The 20,882-nt window shown below is 40.3% G+C and overlaps 1 protein-coding gene across 10 annotated transcripts in view; it reads right to left on the reverse strand.

Annotated features, from left to right (window-relative positions):
• The window catches only part of ANKRD44 (ankyrin repeat domain 44), a 310,935-nt gene that overhangs the window by 99,473 nt on the left and 190,580 nt on the right, over nt 1-20,882 (reverse strand). For all 10 annotated transcript variants that reach the window (XM_061380553.1, XM_061380516.1, XM_061380505.1 and 7 more), the window contains 5 exons: nt 19,927-20,127; nt 19,507-19,594; nt 16,607-16,749; nt 15,349-15,561; nt 4,564-4,642 (listed from right to left, as the gene is read on the reverse strand). In XM_061380553.1, coding sequence (XP_061236537.1) covers nt 4,564-4,642; nt 15,349-15,561; nt 16,607-16,749; nt 19,507-19,594; nt 19,927-20,127 — 724 coding nt within the window. The remainder of the gene's footprint in view (nt 1-4,563; nt 4,643-15,348; nt 15,562-16,606; nt 16,750-19,506; nt 19,595-19,926; nt 20,128-20,882) is intronic.

Raw genomic sequence — 20,882 nt, forward strand, 5'->3', positions numbered from 1 at the left:
GAAATCTTTGTCCTGGACAAACACTACATTGTTCATGTTCTGAACCAAGTGTTAGGGGCTCCATGTTTATCAGCCTCAAATATTCCAAAAATAAGATAGGAAAAGAGAAGAGTGAAAAATACTGGAAAGGATGATCTAGGGGATTTGAGCTGATGAAGTTTCTTTGTTGTCACTATAATTTCATGAGTTAATTTAAAACTGTAAAAATATGGGTAATTATCTTAAATTGTCCTTTAAAATATACTTCTGGAAAACATCATAATTTAGTAGAAAATAGACTACTTGTTATTCAGAAATATGTTTAGGACCTCTAGATGAATTAATTTCTATTTTATGGTCACTCCCAAAGCTTTCCATTTTCATTTGAAAATCTTTAACAGTTGCTTGGAATTCAAATATCTTTACTCTTTATTTGAAAGTTGCAAGTTAATGTTGGTAAACCAGCATTGATAATTAGTGAGGAAAATAAACATTTGTGAGTTTAGACACAGGCAGAGCATATAGGAAGAGATGATTTATGCAGCATTATCCAGGCATTCATCTGAAATTAGCTTTTCATTGCACAAACAAGAATAGTCATCTTATTAAGTTGCCTTGGAAGGGCTATGAGCCCAAATATCAAAAATCTCACAATGAATCATCCTAACCTATCCCTTGGCTCTTCCTTTTCAAACTCTATTTATTTTTAAAGCTTCTATGAAAAAAAAAAAAAAGCATCATTTTGAACTTTTGTAACCTGCTGAGCAGCATCTAAGGCAGCTGCTTGTGCAAGTGGCTGGATCAAATGCCTTCTGATACCAGATTATGTCTTCATTTAATTCTTTCCCTCTCTGGTTCTGACAACACAGCTTCAGATAACAAACAATGCGACTGAACAGCAGAGGCACTCTTAGTTTATTCACTTAAAAAAGAGTTTTTAAAAACGATCACCTTACCAAAACTGAATGATTGGGGGCGGGGGGAAGGTATTATAAAGAACTAATAGCCCTGACTAGAGAGCAGTCAGAGAAGCAGAGAAATGCTGCAAAAAGCCCAGATTATCAGAACAATTTAACAAAACAAACACCAAGCATGTCCCTCAGCAGGTCTCAGGACCAAGTGATGTCCCCATGGGGGATGGGCATTCAGGGTCCTGCCATGTAGGGATCCACTCTGGAGGATGGACACCAGGTCCTGGGACTGTGAGTCTCTGGACCTTTCCCAAAAGGAAACCAACAAACAGGAGGAAAGGAAAGAGCTTCCTATTCTTGTCCCTAAGGGCATGTTTTAAAAAATGTCAAATGGGATGGTATGGGGAGGGAGGAGGGAGGAGGGTTCAGGATGAGGAACACATGTATACCTGTGGCAGATTCATTTTGATAGTTGGCAAAACTAAATCAATTATGTAAAGTTTAAAAATAAAATAAAATTAAAAGAAAAAAAAAGTCAAATGGAAGAACTCACAGTTCTCACATGTGTAACGAATGCAAAGAATTGTTGGCTGAGAGAAGAGAATGCCAAATTATCCTTTTACAGGGATGCTGCTGCTGCTGCTGCTAAGTCGCTTCAGTCGTGTCCAACTCTGTGAGACCCCATATACGGCAGCCCACCAGGCTCCCCCGTCCCTGGGATTCTCCAGGCAAGAACACTGGAGTGGGTTGCCATTTCCTTCTCCAATGCATGAAAGTGAAAATTGAAAGTGAAGTCGCTCAGTCGTGTCCAACTCTTCACAACCCCATGGAGTGCAGCCTACCAGGCTCCTCGATCCATGGGATTTTCCAGGCAAGAGTACTGGAGTGGGGTGCCATTTCCTTCTCCAAGGCATGAAAGTGAAAAGTGAAAGTGAAGTCGCTCAGTTGTGTCTGACTCTTAGCGACCCCATGGACTGCAGCCCACCAGGCTCCTCCGTCCATGGGATTTTCCAGGCAAGAGTACTGGAGTGGTGCCATTTTACAGGGATGACTCAATGCCAAATACAAGCAACTCTTAAACTGAATTCAAGTTTTAAAAAAATTTTTAACATGTCATTGTTCATCCAGATAACACATTTGTAAATGAGTGTTTGAAAGTTCAGTCTCCAGTGTTAGTCTTCCTGAGTTCTAATCTCTGTTCCTCAACATATGTGCCAGGTATCCCAACAGAAGTGACAACCTCTCTGCCTCAGTTTCTCCATGTTTGAAATGGAGATGATAACACGACCTCTTTCTCATGGGGTGGTTGGAAGGATTTATGTGGAGTGCTTAGTCAAGTGCCTGGCACAATGTGAAGAACACCCAACCATTATCATTATATATAATAAGTTATATACTATAGCCACTATATTTTCAGTATTTTAGGACCCTGGACTCCACTCAACCCACAAAGCAAGATGCCAGGCCAGCCAAGAATAGGCTCTGAGACAAGCTCCTTGATCATAGAGGACAAGACATAGGGTCTTTTTCAGGTCTCATTCCCATTCAAAAGTCTAGCAAGAATTCTAGTAGAGAGGGCATGGAAATTTAAGTTCACAGGGTTGGTTTGTGAAAAGATCAAAGCAGCCAGCGGGCCCCCAAGACTGCTTTAAGCACACTAGCATGACACAGTTCTGGCCCACAGAGATGGACCTGTAGGAATGCAGTGCTTCAAGGTGAAAAGCTGCTCCTTCTCTGGTCTGGTCGCTAGTGCTTGAAATTGCTTCAACAGGGAACAATGCTTTTTAATGCCATCAAGCTAAAGCCCAGTGATTATATTCACATTAAAATTTTCAAATTGGATACCAAATAGCTCCCTGGTTTTGTTTATTTTTAAGGCAGTGGGCACTGTTTCTGAAAAACAATTGAGAAATATAGTGGGATGAGTCGTTGCTGTTTAGTTGCTAAAGTTGCTAAGTGAAAGTGAAGTCGCTCAGTCGTGTCTGACTCTTCGTGACCCCATGGACTGTAGCCTACCAGGCTCCTCCATCCAGGGGTTTTCCAGGCAAAAGTACTGGAGTGGGGTGCCATTTCCTTCTCCAGGGGATCTTTCCAACCCTGGGATCGAACCCAGGTCTCCCGCATTGCAGGTAGACACTTTACCATCAAAGCCACCAGGGAAGCCCTAAAGTTGCTAAGTCGTGTCCAACTCTTTCGCGACCCCATGGACTGACTGTAGCCTGCCAGGCTCTTATGTCCATGCAATTTCCCATGCAAGAATACTGAAGTGGCCCACCATTTCCTTCTACAAGAGTGGGATGAGGAAAGTGTGCAAAGGAGAGATGCCAGGGTCCCTCCCCACCTCCCTTGATTTCAAGAGAAACAGAACAATTAAAGTGGTTTTTCAGTAAAGTGAATGTCAAAGGCATACATACCACACATTTCAAACTAGAATTAATACATGTTGTACAGTTAATTTCCAATTACCTGCATTTGCTCACTGGAAATTTGCTGGGATTGCTTTTCTTCTATAGTTTCACTGAAGTGCTTATAAATTTCCTGTGCTTTGCTGCAGATATTTTGCTTCCTCAGCATAATTTCTCTGCATAGTGTCAAATGACTTCAGTACCTAGGACATACCTTGTGCATGCTAAGTCACTTCAGTCATGTCTGACTCTTCGAGACCCTGTGGACTGTAGCCCGCCAGGTTCCTTTGTCCATGGGGATTCTCCAGGCAAGAATACTGGAGTCGGTTGTCGTGTCCTCCTTCAGGGGATCTTCCTGATAATACCACTAATGCTTCAAGTGTATGTCATCCAATATTCTTACAGATGGCAGGAAGATAAGTCTAAAAAACTGACTAATGTCTGAGTTTTGAGATCTAGAAATGTGGGTCAACTAAAGATAGTTTAGGAACTGCTGAGTTTATGTGAAATGTTGGCAAATATCTGAACTAAACCTGTTTGGGGTTTTTTCCACATGTCTTCAAGATTAGCTAAGATAACAGAAGTTGTGCTAGCAAGGTCAGTGCACTCCCAGATTCTGGCCATTACCCTCTAATAGTAACATGAACCTTGATGCAAAGTGACACTCCCTAGTATTTTGGCTGCAGAGACAACCCAGTGGTTCAAGCACATCTTTATTGTAAGTCTGGAATATTACTAGATTCTCTGACTTTCCAAGGTCTCAATCAAGCCTGTGATTTTATCATCCTTTATATCATGCTTTATATATCATGCATCCTTTATACCTGCTTTTCTGCTGAGTCATCTCATTTTTCTTACCTTTGCCCAAGTAGCTTAGTGAGTTTTAACTTACGAAACTATGGTGGGTTTGAAAATTTTAAAATAATTCAGCTTTGCTGCTAGAAAATGCTTGATACTTATTTTTACTAGTTTCTGAGTAAAACATGCAGGCTCTTAAGCCTATATATAATTTCCAGTTTCAAAACTCACATGTTCTTTGACTAGGAATTGACTATGAAACTCATGGTTCTATGTCCTTATTCCTAAGCTGGGTGGTGATGACCTGTCTGATAAGGAGCTTTTAGCCAAGTTCATCAAAGGATAGTATAAACCCAAGCTTAATAAACACTAACAGAGCATTGTATTTCATATTCAAATAACTGACAGCCAAACTCAAGTCACACCAAGAAACTGTTTCAGTGACGACACTGTAGCAGAATCTCTCTTACCATTCTGAATGAGGGTTTGTGACCGTGTGAACCTTCCGTGGACAGCTGTCATGTGCAGCGGACTTTTACCATCTTTACTCTAAAAATTGAGAGAGAGAGAGGGAAAAAAACAAAGGGCAAGTAACATCAATCTGAAACATTCCACAGTTTTCAATAGAGTGTATATGATATTGCAGGTTTTTATCTAACATCACATTTTTTAAAAAAAAATTAAGTATAGTTCATTTACAGTGTTGTGTTAGTTTTAGGTGTTCAGCAAAGTGATTCAGTATACGTATATATGTTCTTTTTCAGATTCATTTCCATTATATGTTGTTATAAGATATTGAATATAGTTCTCTATGCTATATGATGCTAAGTCACTTCAGTTGTGTCTGACTTTGTGCGACCCCATAGACAGAAGCCCACCAGGCTTCCCTGTCCCTGGGATTCTCCAGGCAAGAACACTGGAGTGGGTTGCCATTTCCTTCTCCAATGCAGGAAAGTGGAAAGTGAAAGTGAAGCCGCTCAGTCATGTCCAACTCTTAGTGACCCCATGGACTGCAGCCTACCAGGCTCCTCCGTCCATGGGATTTTCCAGGCAAGAGTACTGGAGTGGGGTGCCATTGCCTTAGATTCTTATTGTTTACATTATATAACATCACATTTTAAAGAAGCCTAGAGAAATGGAAATTATTCTAGAGAAGAATTGCAGAATTTTTAGTTACACTGACAATTCTTAAACTACCCTGGTTTAAACTGAGGAAATCACCCAAAATGTTTTTTCATCTCCTGTGATCTACTAATAAAAGTTTCCTCCAAGGAGTTTTTTTTTTCCAACTTTAAAAAAATTTAAGTATAATTAATATACAATGTTGTGTTAGTTTCTAGTGTTCATCAAAGTGATTCAGTTATAAATATATATACATATATATTTTTCATATCTTTTCCAGTATAGTTTATTATAGTGTTTTTCAACTTTTGTCTGTAGTAAATTAAGAAAAGACAAATGATGTATTAACTTGTTTGGTCCTCTTTGGCCTAAAGATGACTAAACTGCTATAAATCATTGCAATTTTCAAAACTGACCTGCAATCCTCCACCATTATCTACATTTTAATTCCACGGGGCTGGGGGGGAGGGGGGAACACTTTTTTTTATTATCACAAAAAAGAAACATTTACTCCACTTAACTCATTAGGAATCATAGGATTAAGATTTAATGATCAGCTGGAAATGTGCTGAATTTATACATCACTTCTTTATCACTCAAGTTATGACGGCATTCTCTGACATAGGTTAAGCTAAAACATGGAAAATGTACAGAATCTACCCACTAGTCAGCACTGCACCAAATACCAAAGTTCTACACTTTTAATTAAGTATTAGTTGTTTACAGAATTTTCTAAAAACAGTAATACCCACAAAAACATTACTATTACTTTAGACATAAAGTACCCACAACTGCCTCTTGAGAAATTTATATGCAGGTCAGGAAGCAACAGTTAGAACTGGATACGGAACAACAGACTGGTTCCAAATAGGAAAAGGAGTATGTCAAGGCTGTATATTGTCACCCTGCTTATTTAACTTATATGCAGAGTACATTTTGAGAAATGCTGGACTGGAAGAAACACAAGCTGGAATCAAGATTGCGGGGAGAAATATCAGTAACCTCAGATATGCAGATGACACCACCCTTATGGCAGAAAGTGAAGAGGAACTCAAAAGCCTCTTGATGAAAGTGAAAGTGGAGAGTGAAAAAGTTGGCTTAAAGCTCAACATTCAGAAAACGAAGATCATGGCATCCGGTCCCATCACTTCATGGGAAATAGATGGGGAAACAGTGTCAGACTTTATTTTTGGGGCTCCAAAATCACTGCAGATGGTGACTGCAGCCATGAAATTAAAAGACGCTTACTCCTTGGAAGGAAAGTTATGACTAACCTAGACAGCATATTCAAAAGCAGAGACATTACTTTGCCAACAAAGGTTCGTCTAGTCAAGGCTATGGTTTTTCCTGTGGTCATGTATGGATGTGAGAGTTGGACTGTGAAGAAGGCTGAGCGCCAAAGAACTGATGCTTTTGAACTGTGGTGTTGGAGAAGACTTTTGAGAGTCCCTTGGACTGTGAGGAGATCCAACCAGTCCATTCTGAAGGAGATCAGCCCTGGGATTTCTTTGGAAGGACTGCTGCTAAAGCTGAAACTCCAGTACTTTGGCTACCTCATGCGAAGAGTTGACTCACTGGAAAAGACTCTGATGCTGGGAGAGATTGGGGGCAGGAGGAGAAGGGGACGACAGAGGATGAGATGGCTGGATGGCATCACTGACTCGATGGACCTGAGTCTCAGTGAACTCCGGGGGTTGGTGATGGACAGGGAGGCCTGGCGTGCTGCGATTCATGGGGTCTCAAAGAGTTGGACACAACTGAGTGACTGAATTGAACTGAACTGAACCCCCAACTGAGAGAATATATTATGTATTCTTTGATTCAGATATTATTTTTAAAACCAAAATGAAATTTATGTAACTGTTATTTTTCTAAGTCTCAGAAGAAATGTTTTCTTAATCCTGGGGTTAAAATACAAGATTTTAAAAGCACAAGTTCATTTTTGTGATGAAACTCATATACTTGTGTTTCAAAATGATTCTTTAAAAAATGCTACAATGGAAAGCAAATAATCACTTAAATATTTCTCATAGTGAACTACAGACTACATGCATCTGAATCATTCAGGGTTCTTGGTAGGAATGTGAATCCTGTGTCCTAGCTCAGATCTACAGAACCAGAATTGATTTCATTTCTAAATTTCACAGCACGCTAAAGTTTAGGAGCAGCTGCTTTTGACTGTGGACTGGAATATCTTATAAAACCACAAGGTTGAACAGAATAATTTTTATTATATATCCCATAAGTCTATTCCTTAGACTTAAGAGGAGCTATGTATAATCTGTGCCAAGGGAAGTTAGTCAAAGTTGCTGTTGCTGTTGTGTAGTCACTAAGTCATGTCCGACTCTTTCGGAACACTGTGCTCAGTTGTGTCTGACTCTTGGCAACCCCATGGATTGCAGCCCTGCCTGGCTCCTCTGTCCATGGGATTTTTCAGGCAAGAATATGGGGCAGCGGGTGGGGTAGGGTGGGTGTTGCCGTTTCCTTCTCCAGGGGATCTTCCCAACCCAGGGATTGAACCCACGTCTCCTATATTGCAGGCAGTCTCCTGCATTGCAGGCAGATTCTTTATCAACTGAGACCCCAGGGAACCCCAAGTCTTTTGGTAACTGCATATTGAGTGAAATAAATAATCATTATAGTGAAAGATCCTCAGGTTGATGGGGAAAAAATAGAAATATTAGGATCTTTTCTCTATCTTAATCTTGTATGATTATAGCCTGAATTGAGAAGATTTGGAAAGTAAAGAAAGATGGAAACAAACTTGAGACTTTACTGAAATAATATTTTTGGGGGAAAGGAGCACTAACTGAAAAATAAGAATACGATGCCATCACCAACCACAAAATATACAATGGAGGAGAACTCCTAAAAGCTATCTGGTTACCGAGTCTGCATCTTGGCTGGGAGAAATGCAGACAATTCAAAAGACTCAAAAGTCTGGGAACCACTTAGGAATGAGGATTTAAGACATATTTCCCTCCAACAAAAAAGTGATGACAGTCCAAGACCCTTAAGGAGAGAGAAAACAGTAATTGTAGAGTTGACATTCATTTGTCCCTAGGTGGTGCTATTTCTTTAAATTTTGCTCCAGTATTTTCTAAATTTAAGATGAAACTATAACTAATTAGCATTTAGTTAAATATACATAAAGCTATAAATACTTCAGTGTTTAGATAATACCTTTATCAATATTTAAACAAGAGTTTTCCATGCCTAGAAAAGAGTTTAAAGGCTAGAGTAACCACCAACCTGGAGGTTACTAAATTGTAGTCAGAGAGCCAAAGCAGGAGTCACTGGTTTCTAGGGAGTACAGTTTATAAAGCTTTCCCCATTACAGAGATAGTAAACACCATACCCTTTTTCCCTTGGAGTGATTGTGCCTTTGGTAAAGGAGCAAACAGAGATGCCCATTTTAGGTAAAATAAAAACGATGGCAATACGGTCAACGGTGATGTTTGCTTCAGATCTATTCTTGAAGATCTTTGCCTGAGCTCATCTATTACTAAGGCCAGTTCTTAGCTGATTCTTTTTTTTCTCATAGAGAGAGAGAGAGAGAGATGGGTGGCAAGAGATTGGGCATTAGGAGTGTCATAGCAGTCATTGTGGGGCAGCTTTGTTTATATGCTATAGGTAGAAAAGGAAGTCATTTCAAAAAGTCATTGAAAACCAATGAAGGTCAAAACACGAGTACTTTTTATTTAGCTTTTACAAGTTAGAATTAAGAATATTCAGGTTGAGACTAGAAATCCTACTGAGTTTCACTATCTGCCTGAGAAATTTTTCACACACGGGTGGGGGTGGTGGGTTTTTCTTTGCTGCTGCTGGTACTAGAACTTCAGACAGATATAAAACATTCCTTGAATTCTCAAAGGAGAAGGAATGTTCAATTCTCCCACTTATTCTAAGCTTTGCTTTTAGAAAAATATTTCTTCATTTCTAGTCTCCTTAAAAATTCTAGGTGCATTTCCCTACCAGATTTAGGGCATGGAAAATTTTGTTACTTGGAGTAAGAGACTCTCCTATTGACTTGACTTATGGTTCTGCCATGGGTCATGAAGCAAAACCAATGAGGACTAAGAATATTTTATGACAAATACCAGTACTCTTTCAGGGCAGTATTCACCATCATCCAAGAAAGATTAATCCTTGAACTAAACGGAGCATTTCAATTTTCTTGACCAATATCCTCAGAAATCCATTCATTTTTTCCTTCCACTTCTAATGCCTTCTTTCTTTGTGTGCTCAGTTATGTCTGACTCTTTGAGACTCCATGAATTGCAGCCTCCCCTGTCCGTAGGACTCTCCAGGCAATGATACTGGAGTGGGTTGCCATTTCATCCTCCAGGGGATGTTCCCAACCCAGAGATCGAACCTATGTCTCCTGTGGCCCCTATACTGGCAGGCGGACTCCTTCCTACCAGCCACCTGGGAAACCCTGCCTTCTTTCTTCATCCTCCCTCAAACCTTCTCCAAACTTAAATACACAGCTACTCCCCAGGAACCTGAAGGCACTGTGTTCTCCATGCACAGTACCCCTGTTGTCATGCAGCTCAGTGGAGGACAATAAAGCCTTTACAGCTGCGGTTCCCAACCTTTTTGGCACCAGGGACCGATTTCATGGAAGACAATTTTTCTAGGGACCGGGGTGGGGGTGGGAAAGATTTTGGGACAATTCAAGCACATTAAATTTATTGTGCACTTTATTTCTATGATTATTACATCAGCTCCACCTCAGATCATCAGGGATTAGACCCAGAGGTTGGGGACTCCTGTTCAACAGGATAATGCTAAGGTCAGCTGGAGGAGGGGGCATCAGATATAGTCAGAAAAGGGCTTCCTAACTCAATGGAAGAGCAATCTAATACCTTGGTTTGCAAAAAACTATGTACAGTCAAGTTTTTAATGGTTCCAAAGTGGGAGATGGTACGTGGTTACCTCAGACCTTCACCTCCCTGCTTTGCTCACTTCCTCTCCCAAGTTCCAAAGGACATGTCGCTCTTAGTACTTACTCTTGCTTATTTCAATTTCATCTTCAACCTCTGCAATGCAATTATAGAATAAAATTTGGTCCTGGTACACAGAAAGAAGAGAGCTGGTATACTTTAGAAAACTGTGATGGGCTTTAAGTTAAGTGATCTAAGGGCCCATGGGCAGAAAAGAATTGAGACCATAGGCAGGTGGAATGTTAGTGACCAGAAGGTAGGCAACCTGGCAATGGTGATTTCTGAACCTATCTTTCTAAGTCATATCCAGTGTAGCCATATGTAACTATCTTCTTTAAAGCTTAGTTTGAAAGCTTCCAAGAAGAGCCTTGAGATGCTACAGAAATAACAACGTGGTCTCTACTAGAGAAGAGAAATTATTTCATATTTCCTCATGTTCTTCCTATTTGCAAAAAACAAGTAAACTGTCAACAGTTTATTGTATAAAGTATTGTGTCTCTATTATTTTATAATAATTAAGCTCTCTGACATCACTATATTCTAAATCAAAGACAGGGCCATGGTCAATTTAAGCAAAATGAGGGGCTTTAAAATGCATGTCAGACACACAGCCTTTCTCTCATCTCCATCATCTTGAAATTTCTCATCAAGATGACACTCTTAGTATTTTGGGAGGACAGAGGAAAACAAAGTGAACATGTGAATAGGAATTGGCTACACTTCAATATGCTATTTTCTTCGAACTTTGACAAATCTAAACAAATACAAATTGTCTTGCAATCTACAAACACTTTCAAAATCCAAGGGCAATGTGGTGCAGAGAGATAACAACCTCCACTCAGACTGAACGGCTCCATGGAAACATTAGACGATCCATGCATCCAGAGAGAATCTGGGATAACTAATAAAGAGTCAAGAGAATTCATATGTAGATAGAGAAGATGAAGGGAGGCTGAGGGAGAAGGCTAGATTTGATTCAAAATCCCATTTACACAGATTAGATAATACATAAACACAAGTCTAAGACTTTTCTTTTTTTAATGGTGCCTCTTAAACTCTATTGATAATTAGCAGTCTACAGGAAAAAATAACTATTAAAGTAGCTATGTTTCCATGTCCATTTTGTGCAGGAGAAGAAAAGACTGCCATAAACTAAGGTACTATACTTAGTTGAAGTCCCTTATCCAATCTGAACTGGCCACTAACCAGTTATCTGGGAGAAGTAGGTATGTGTGGCAGAAAGTGGCCTTCCAGCTTCAGTATCAGGCACACTGAAAACATCAGTTGGCATGTTTTACAGAGGCAATGGAGAGCATCAGATAACCCTGTGAATCAATTAAGTGAGCCTGGTGAAGATACTTTAATTTCAATAACATTCCTTCCTTTGGAGGATCCACAGTATGTCCCTCAGGCACCAGAAAGGCAAGAAAAGTGTCACAAGTCTTGGGGATACTGGTGGTTGAGCCACCTCTTTGCCTCCTGTCTTCTCACCACCGTCCTCTAGGACTTTAACCGCACATGTTGGCTCCTTCCCCCACCCAGGTCTCTTTGTTGCCACTAAAGACCTTCATCTTACCTCCACATAGGACCTTGGATGGAGCCCCTTTACAAGATCTAGAACTCTGAAATTCTTTTCATCTAGTTTACTTTTTCATTTCCATCTGCATTCTAGCTTCACAAAGACACTACTTCTCCTGTTTCCTTCTCCTATCTTCTCTCTCTTTTCATCTCTTTCTTTAGTTCTTCCTCCTCCTGCTGATCCTGAGAGTAAAGAGCTGATCCTGAGAATAAAGAGTTACTAGAGACCTGCATCCCCTTCTCTACTCATGCTATGAGGTACTCTCTCCCTAGATGATCTCAGCATTTTCTCCCGGTTTCCACTGTCAATCACCTCTGCATGAATGAGGCAACCTATGCATGTTCTTCTGTTCTCCACTGCTCTCCACTATTGGTTTTCTTGTACTGGCTGTATCAAAGGCTCAATATCAGCTTCTCAAGAACTAAACTCACTAGTTTTACCTCCTACGCCTCCTCTTTCTCCTGACATCCTTCTTAATAACAATAATCATTTATGAGAGGGAGGGGATATATGTATACCTGTGGCTGATTCATGTTGATATATGGCAGAAACCAATACAATATTGTAAAGCAATTATCCTCCAGTTAAAAATAAATAAATTTAAAAAACATTTATGGAGTACTTCCTATATGGCCAGCATTGTTCCAAGTAATTTATGTGAGATAACTTTAATCCTCACAACGGTTCCATTTAGAAGATACTATTGTTTCCCTAATTTTACAGATAAACTGAGATGCACAGAGAAGTTGTTTATGACTATATATTTACTAAAAGTCAAGACCAGGGTGAGATTCTAGGCAGTCTCGCCCCAGAACTGGACACTGAATCATTATGCTGTACTACCTACCTCTCCTTAGCCAGATTTCAATTCTCTTCCATCTCCTGTCCAACCAAATCCCATTGATTTCCTCTCTGCAAATCCTCTCCCTTTGTTGACTGTGCCCATTCCCTGTCCTTATTACCTCTTATCCTTTTATCTAGGCCTGTTCTATTGACTTCCAGTTATCCTCTACTTGTCACCTCCCCAGGTCCACTATATCTGAATTTTTTTTTTTTTAATGAAAATAGCTTTTTATTCTTTTGGATATGAAAATAACACATGCTCATTGCATCACAATATGATTAAAACAATTATATTGAAAAGGAACTAAAAAACCCAAATCATAATTTTGGAGTGATAACTGTTGCTAGGATATTGATATGTATTTCAGATATTACTCTCTTCCTATGCACATACATAGATGCACACTTTCTGAAATTCAAAAACTGATCATACTTACTTAATGATCTTACATTTTAATATTTCATTGATTACATTGCCAATTTTAAAGGCAAATATTAATGTACTAGTATTATAAAAGTTATGACCAACCTAGATAGCATATTAAAAAGCAGAGACATTACTTTGCCAACAAAGGTCCATCAAGTCAAGGCTATGGTTTTTCCAGTGGTCATGTATGAATGTGAAAGTTGGACTGTGAAGAAAGCTGAGCACCGAAGAATTGATGCTTTTGAACTGTGGTGTTGGAGAAGACTCTTTGAGAGTCCCTTGGACTGCAAGGAGATCCAACCAGTCCATTCGAAAGGAGATCAGTCCTGGGTGTTCTTTGGAAGGACTGATGCTAAAGCTGAGACTCCAATACTTTGGCCACCTCATGCGAAGAGTTGACTCATTGGAAAAGACTCTGATGCTGGGAGGGATTGGGGGCAGGAGGAGAAGGGGATGCCAGAGGATGAGATGGCTGGATGGCATCACTGACTCGATGGACCTGAGTCTGAGTGAACTCCGGGAGTTGGTGATAGACAGGGAGGCCTGGAGTGCTGCGATTCATGGGGTCACAAAGAGTCGGACACGACTGAGTGACTGAACTGAACTGAACTGATTATAAAAGTATTAGTTTGCATTTCTCTGGTGACTGGTGATACTGAACATTTTTTCATAAATTTAATGGATACTGTATCCTCTCTTTCGTGATCTGCCTTTGTCCATATTTTCTAGCAGATTGTCAGATGTTTTCTTTTTGATTTTTATGAGTTCTTATATATTAAATATGTTAAATCTTTCTTATCATGTATATTGCAGAAAAATTTCTGAGTTGTTCCCCTTTTAACTTTATGTTAAGGTTTTTGCTTCTTTTTTGTTGTTGTTCTGTTATATAAAAGTTTAAAATCTATATGTAGTCATATAAACATATATATATATACACATTTTTCATTTTATGTTTTCTGTCTCTAGTGTTCTGTGGCCAGATTACTGTTCCTAAGCTTCAGTTCTGATCATGTGACCTCCGCAATGACTAGTGGCTTCCATAGCCTATAGAAACCCAAACTCCTTGGCCAGTAGATAAGTGCTCATTCTTGGTCAGGTCACATTTTGGCTTGTTCCTAACTCCTTTCTTTCATATGATTTGCAGTCTGCTCAATCACAATAAACTACTATTCTGAAAATTTGTCTCATATTTCCCCACTATTATAAATTAAATGAAAAAACATAAAAGGATTTTAATAGTGAATAGAGAAGGTCATTAAAATAAAATGATCCAATATTCTTGAAATTAAATCTTGGAAATTACAATTTTTCAAAAGCAGAGACAGAATACACTGGGTCTTTGATTTAGAATTCCTGTGTGTTTGGGAGAAGGAGAGCTGAGGATGAGAACAAGGTCACTTGGGATAAGTCAGGATACTCTGCTACAATCTGAATGCATCCAAGTGATGTAACCTGGATCGTGAAGGCTGCCTACAGATGTTCCTCTTGGTTATCTGTTAGAGTGAGTGAACTAACAGTTATCTAAAGTTTACCTACTGACACCTCTCAAACCCTTTGCTAATGCCATTCTTTCCATATGGAACATCCTCCCTCAAACTCTATCTCTCTTCATCTCAACTGATATCAATCTTCAGCTCAACAGCAATCTCCAGTTGTAATGTCCAAGCAAAAAGCAAGTCAACACTTCCTTCTTATGGTTTGCAGCATTTTATTAATCCCTCACGTCACTCATGGCATTCTGTCTTGCCTCATGATTATCTGAGTACATTATCTCCTTGCCATACTGTAAATTCCTTAAGGGCACCTTGGAGTATACACCCAGTATCAAACAGAGGACACTAGGTAGTCATCAGTCAGTTTGCTGAGTAAAGGAATTACCATTAAAATCAGATTAGTATCACATAATGGCAGCTACTATCTGGAGTGTACTCCAGAAAGGCATTTGTGAAACTTCTTGGAGGGTCACATGGGTTGGGAACATAACTGATATCATTAGGTTAGGCTTCCTTTTCATTCTCAGCAGCTCTGCTCTATCAGCTCAACATTCACTTCAGTATTAGAATCTGGGCCAAGTCAACATGCCTGAGACCCAGTGTTTACTCTGGTAAATTCACTAAGCAACAAAGGTCACATAACTAGAGTCAGTGCCGTGGCACCACGGCACTGGCACCACCACTGCTGCATAAGTTTCCACCGTGTGCCAGGACAGGATAAGGCTGTGAGAGTCAGGATGCTCGCAGTTATAATTTACTCCTTGTAATTGACAGCAGGTGCTTTTGCTCAGAGGCTCAATGCAAAGGTATTTAACACTGAAGGAAGAAGACTGAGTGAGTCCTACCTGGATGTTAACATCCGCCCCGTTGTTTACTAATAGTTCAAGACACAGAGCACCGTGTGTGGAGGCAGCAGCAAAATGCAACGGGGTGAACCCGCTGTTGTTGGGCTGGTTCACATTAGCACCGTAGTCGGTCAGCTCGTTGACTACAGCATCCTGCCCATTGTAGCAGGCCAAGTGGAGAGCTGTGTTTCCATACACGTTGATTTCATCGATCTGCAAATGAGCCCAATATGGGTGATGAAAATCACTGGAGCCAATATACTCCCATTTCCCACCAAAAGCCTACTAGCTGTGCTGGAGAAAGGAAATATCCTTCTGTCAGCGTGATTATTCAGAGCTTACTCTTGCCCCAGGGTGGTCATCCCAGGAAGGCTTTAGCCTGGAGATAAAGATCAGCAAAACATGAGAATGACCAGGCTTTAACTTGTGGGAAGATATTTCTCAGCTAGGTAAAGGGTAAAATGAAATGCAAACCTGTCTCAAAATGCCGTATACCTGTGGCGGATTCATTTCGATATTTGGCAAAACTAATACAATATTGTAAAGTTTAAAAATAAAATAAAATTAAAAAAAAAAAAAAGAAAAGAGCTTGAAACTCAATGGTGAACAGAAGAGGGAAGGTTGGGGGCTGCTCAGAGAGCTGCCGTGGGGCCTGAACTCAGAACCCTCAGGTTTGGCTCTGCTGTCTGACCCCTCTCAAGGCCAAGTTCTGGTGTTTGGGCCGTGTATTTAACCCCTACCTCTCTCCTGCTTTCCCCAGACAGCCATGACTCCTGTGTCTCACCATCACCATCTCAGTACGACAACTTAGTTTTCCTTTCCTCCAGGACAACCTCGCCACTGCTCCTGCCCTGCTACCCGAGGAGATTAGGGTCAAGTCAACTTCTCCAACTCAGCGTGTTTGTCCCTGCCATTTATTCATTCATTTCTGCTTGGAAGCTTCAATTTAGAAGGTTCTAAAGGTGGGATGAGGAACCCTAGCCAGTCTTTTAAAAATGACTGGTCAATATTTATCATATATCATATATGCTTAAATATTTCTCTATCTATGTTGATATAGAAAGTTGGTCTGTTTCTCGTTTTCTACTACTTAGCATATGCCCCGATTGCCCTTCATCAGTTGCCCATGTAAACTAAAAAAAACAGGATGCTAAGAAATGAGGGGTTTTCCCCCTCTTGAATTAAAAGGCAAACAGGATTTCAGAACAACAGAAAACCCACAAATGTACCGTGGGACGATGCCTGAATCATAGCTCACCTCCACCCCCAGATTCAGAAGATGCTTGACAACATTGATCTGTCCGTTGGAGGCTGCGGCGTGCAGGGGCGTATAGCCCTTCTTGTCCTTACATGTCACTTCTGCACCATGGTTAACGAGCAACGCCACGACGTCCAGGTGGCCTTACAAACAAAGCAGCAGAAAACATGGTTAACCTTCCTAGGACAATTTGACAATTCATTCCACCTGAGTTATCACCATCCTCTTTCATTGCCACCAGCATTTTCCTAAGCTATGTGTAAAAGCTGCTGCTGCTGCTGCTAAGTCGCTTCAGACGTGTCTGACTCTGTGCGACCACATAGACAGCAGCGCACGAGGCTCCCCTGTCCCTGGGATTCTCCAGGCAAGAACACTGGAGTGGGTTGCCATTTCCTTCTCCAATGCATGAAAGTGAAAGTGAAGTCGCTGAGTCTTGTCTGACTCTTAGCAACCCCATGGACTGCGGCCCACCAGGCTGCTCCGTCCATGGGATTCTCCAGGCAAGAGTGTGGGAGTGGGGTGCTATTGCCTTCTCCAGTGTAAAAGGTGGTTCATGGCAAATAGCCAGCCTGTCAGGTATCATGTAAATCCTGTGGGAAGAAAGAATATGATTCATATGTGAGCCTTCTCTTTAAGGAGATCCACGCTTATTTACGGATAATGACAAAGTCCTAAAAATATGTTAGAACCAGACACTAAAAAAATTGTGTTAAAATGAAAACAATGCTTTTGAAACCAATTGCCATTCTTCAATGAAAAGTCTAACAATGACAATTTGGTCTGGAAAAACTAAAGGAAAAAAAAGTCAATTAATCAGAACAACTCCATATGTTAAATCCCATGAAACTGCTACTGTTTCACCCTTTTTTGAACCCACAAAAATGGCACCTTTATATGGTTCAATTTCAAAGTGTTCTCATGAATTACTGACTAAATGGAAAACTAGTTTCAACTCTTGCTGGCATATTTTCAAGACTATTTTTCTTTGTTGTCTATTTTGCTACACATACAATGATAAATGTATCTGACCTTTATTTCCTGACTAAAGATTGTTCCATGCTTTAAGATCATTGCTCTAAACACTGTTGATAACTGAAGGGTAGAAGATGCGTACTGGCTTCAGAGCCTAGAGAGACAGAGAGAGAAAGACAGAGACAGGGAGACAGACAGAGACAAAGAGAGACTCTTCTTGGCTAGTGGTGATGCTATCTTAAGCTCTTTGTCCTGGTTTTGACCTTTAGTTCACAAGGACAGTCATCTCTATATGTTTCCCTACTTGCATCCTTATGACACACAAAAATATAACTTAACTTCTTTTAGCAATTTTATACATGTTTTAAGTATATATCGGAGAAGGAAACGGCAACCCACTCCAGTACTCCTCCCTGGAGAATCCCATGGACAGAGAAGCCTGGCAGGCTACAGTCCACAGGGTCACAAAGAGTCGGACACAACTGAGTGATGAACACTTTTAGCTATGTATCAGCCAAGAACAAATGCAAAAGGCCACATTCTTTGAGTATAATGTCACACTAGCTTAATGTATGCTCTGCCTAAACATCATCTGGGAAACAATCACTGGCTCCAGTCCGGCAAGGACCATGCAGGCATCTAACTTGTTTCAGTTAATTCAAAAGTCCATTTCACCTTGTAAAAAATGGTAATGCTTGCAAAATCTCAAGGTTCTGTTTTTTAAGCCCCAAAATTCACTCAGACTCATCTATACTCACATAATTTATTTCAGCTCTGCCCCAATCCATTCTTTTTCTCCCTACAATTACCATTATTGTTTTTTATGATAATAAAAGGTCTGTAGGCTTGTTTAAAAGGATTAAGAAAAAGCAAAAAGGTGTTAAAAGGAAACCAAAATCATCCATTTCCTTGAGATATTCAGTTTAATATTTTAGTGTTTAATACATCCCAGACTGCTTTTTCAAGATTGTATTTATTTTAGAGATCTTTTTTACAAAAATGAGGTTGTATGATTTAAACTGTACTATTATATGATCTGTTTTCACTTAACATAGTCACAGAATCTATGTTAAAAAAAAAAAAATACCGACAACATCATTGCTGTAGTTACTCCATACTGTCCCCTTGTGTAGATCATCCATAATTTACCACACAATCTCCTGTGTTGTGATGGGCAGTCAGAATGTTTATAACTTGGACCTGGTAGAATTCTGTCTGCTTTCCTAATTGCAGGATGTTCTCCAATCAGAAACACAAAGGAAAGATCTTAGTTCTACATTTCCCACAAGTCCACACTGAAAATAAACTCTAGGAGGGCTCTCACTTGTCGGGGTACTAGTGCCAACAAACGTGATGAGAAAAGCACAGAAACAGAACATCTGCCTTTGTCTTCTGCACCTGAGCCGGCAGAAACAAGGAGCAAGCCCCAGCTCTGTTGGCGGTGGAGTAACAGAATCACGCACAGTGACTCTAGCCACCTCTACATGACAGCCAGGATGCTGTCCTTTCTTCCTTCCTTTTTGTTTCTTTCAGGAGTATTTATAAATAAAAAGACAAATGAAATTTACATCCTTGCTTTGCTAGCCAGTCCTCCTTCTTTTTAAAGACTTTATTTTGCTGCCATAAAAAGTTAACATAAGCACAATTTGTGCAGCTTTCCAACCCAGATTGAAATACATTCAATGAAGTCCATGCCATGATTCATCTCTCCTGCTCTTTGTAGGATAAATAAATCCCTGACGAAGCTACTGCCCAACTAGAGTGCTCTATGCGTGCCAGTAAAAGGGACTGAATCTTAATTCAATTGGATCCCAAGCTTGACAAGAAGTCAGGCTCACCCAAGAGAAAATCTACACGGTCAGTGAGAGACTTGGAGCTTCATCAGTTCAGATGATCTGCACTTTGCTCTCCATTCATGGAATCCTTACCCATATAAGCTGCCCAGTGCAGAGCACGTCGATCCTTCTTGTCAAACGCATTGATGTTTGCCCCTTTAGCCAACAGTAAATTGACCATCTGAAAGATAACCAAGAAAGAAATCAAATGTATACTCTGTAATGGTGAGCGGTCCTCACCCTCAGCAGGTGATCTGGCCCAACTTAACATCCAATCTAAAGGCAGGTCAGCGATCTGAAGTTCAAAGTAGGAAGATACCTCAGCTAACCTGTGGCATGTGTGTCAGAGGGAAAAACTGAGGTGTTGTCTACTTTTTCAATTTACTGTGGCTCTAAATTTAAAAATAGGCAACTACCTAAGGTTTCTAAGGCCTCAGTGATGAAATTTAGGTTCCATGTGGGGCTAAGAGAGTCTGTGGGGAAGATTCTTATTCCAGTGATGAGGACACTCACCTCCACATGGCCATTCAGAGCAGCATGGTGCAAGGCTGTGCGACCCCCTCGGTCAGAGACATTGACGCTGCTCAGCAGGGGAATGATGACTTCTGCACACTTAACAGCCTTATTGGCTGCTGCCACGTGGAGGGGGGTCTGCCAGTTCTTGTCCCTTGCATTGACATCAGCTGAGTGCTTAATCAATACTTGTACTGCTTCCTAAAATAAAAGCAGAGTTTACAGAGGTCACGGACAAATGTTCAGTCAATCCTTACTGGGTATAAGATGCTTTACTAGACCCTCACAGGCTAGCTCAATGTAGACAACCAAGGTCATATGGGATGAAGACAGAGAGAGTGGCACAGATAGAGAGTCATTCTACCTCTTTTCTTTTAGGCCAAGAGTGCCAGCACAACTCCAAACCCAATAAAACTTCCAAAGGTTTCCGTTCAAAGCATAAGCTTTCCTTAGGCCAAAGAGACCATGACTAAAAATAAAGTAATGACTATTAAATATTCCTTGAGCCTATTTTAGTGTGAAATGAGTACATGCATTTTTTATAAGCATTCACATGTATTTTTATTATATATTTATTTATTTGGGCCATGTGATGCAGAATGTGGTATCTGACCAGGGATCAAACTCATGCCCCCCGTTATTAGGACTGCAGTCTTAACCAGGAAAGTCCCTGTACATGTATTATTAATACTCACTTACTATGTGAAAAACACTACTACAACTATGGAAGACTGAAGGAAACATTAATCAGGCTCTAATCTAAAAAATCCCCTGGAGAAGAAAATGGCAACCCACTCTAATATTCTTGCCTGAAAAATCACATGGACAGAGGAGCCTGGCAGGCTACAGTCCATGGGGACACAAAGAGTTGGACATGACCAAGCACACACATATACAGACACATACACCACAGACCCTAAAATCTAGGTGAGTAAACAATAAAAGAAAAGCTAGAT

Source organism: Bos javanicus, chromosome 2 (assembly GCF_032452875.1).
Source record: "Bos javanicus breed banteng chromosome 2, ARS-OSU_banteng_1.0, whole genome shotgun sequence".
Taxonomy (NCBI): domain Eukaryota; kingdom Metazoa; phylum Chordata; class Mammalia; order Artiodactyla; family Bovidae; genus Bos; species Bos javanicus.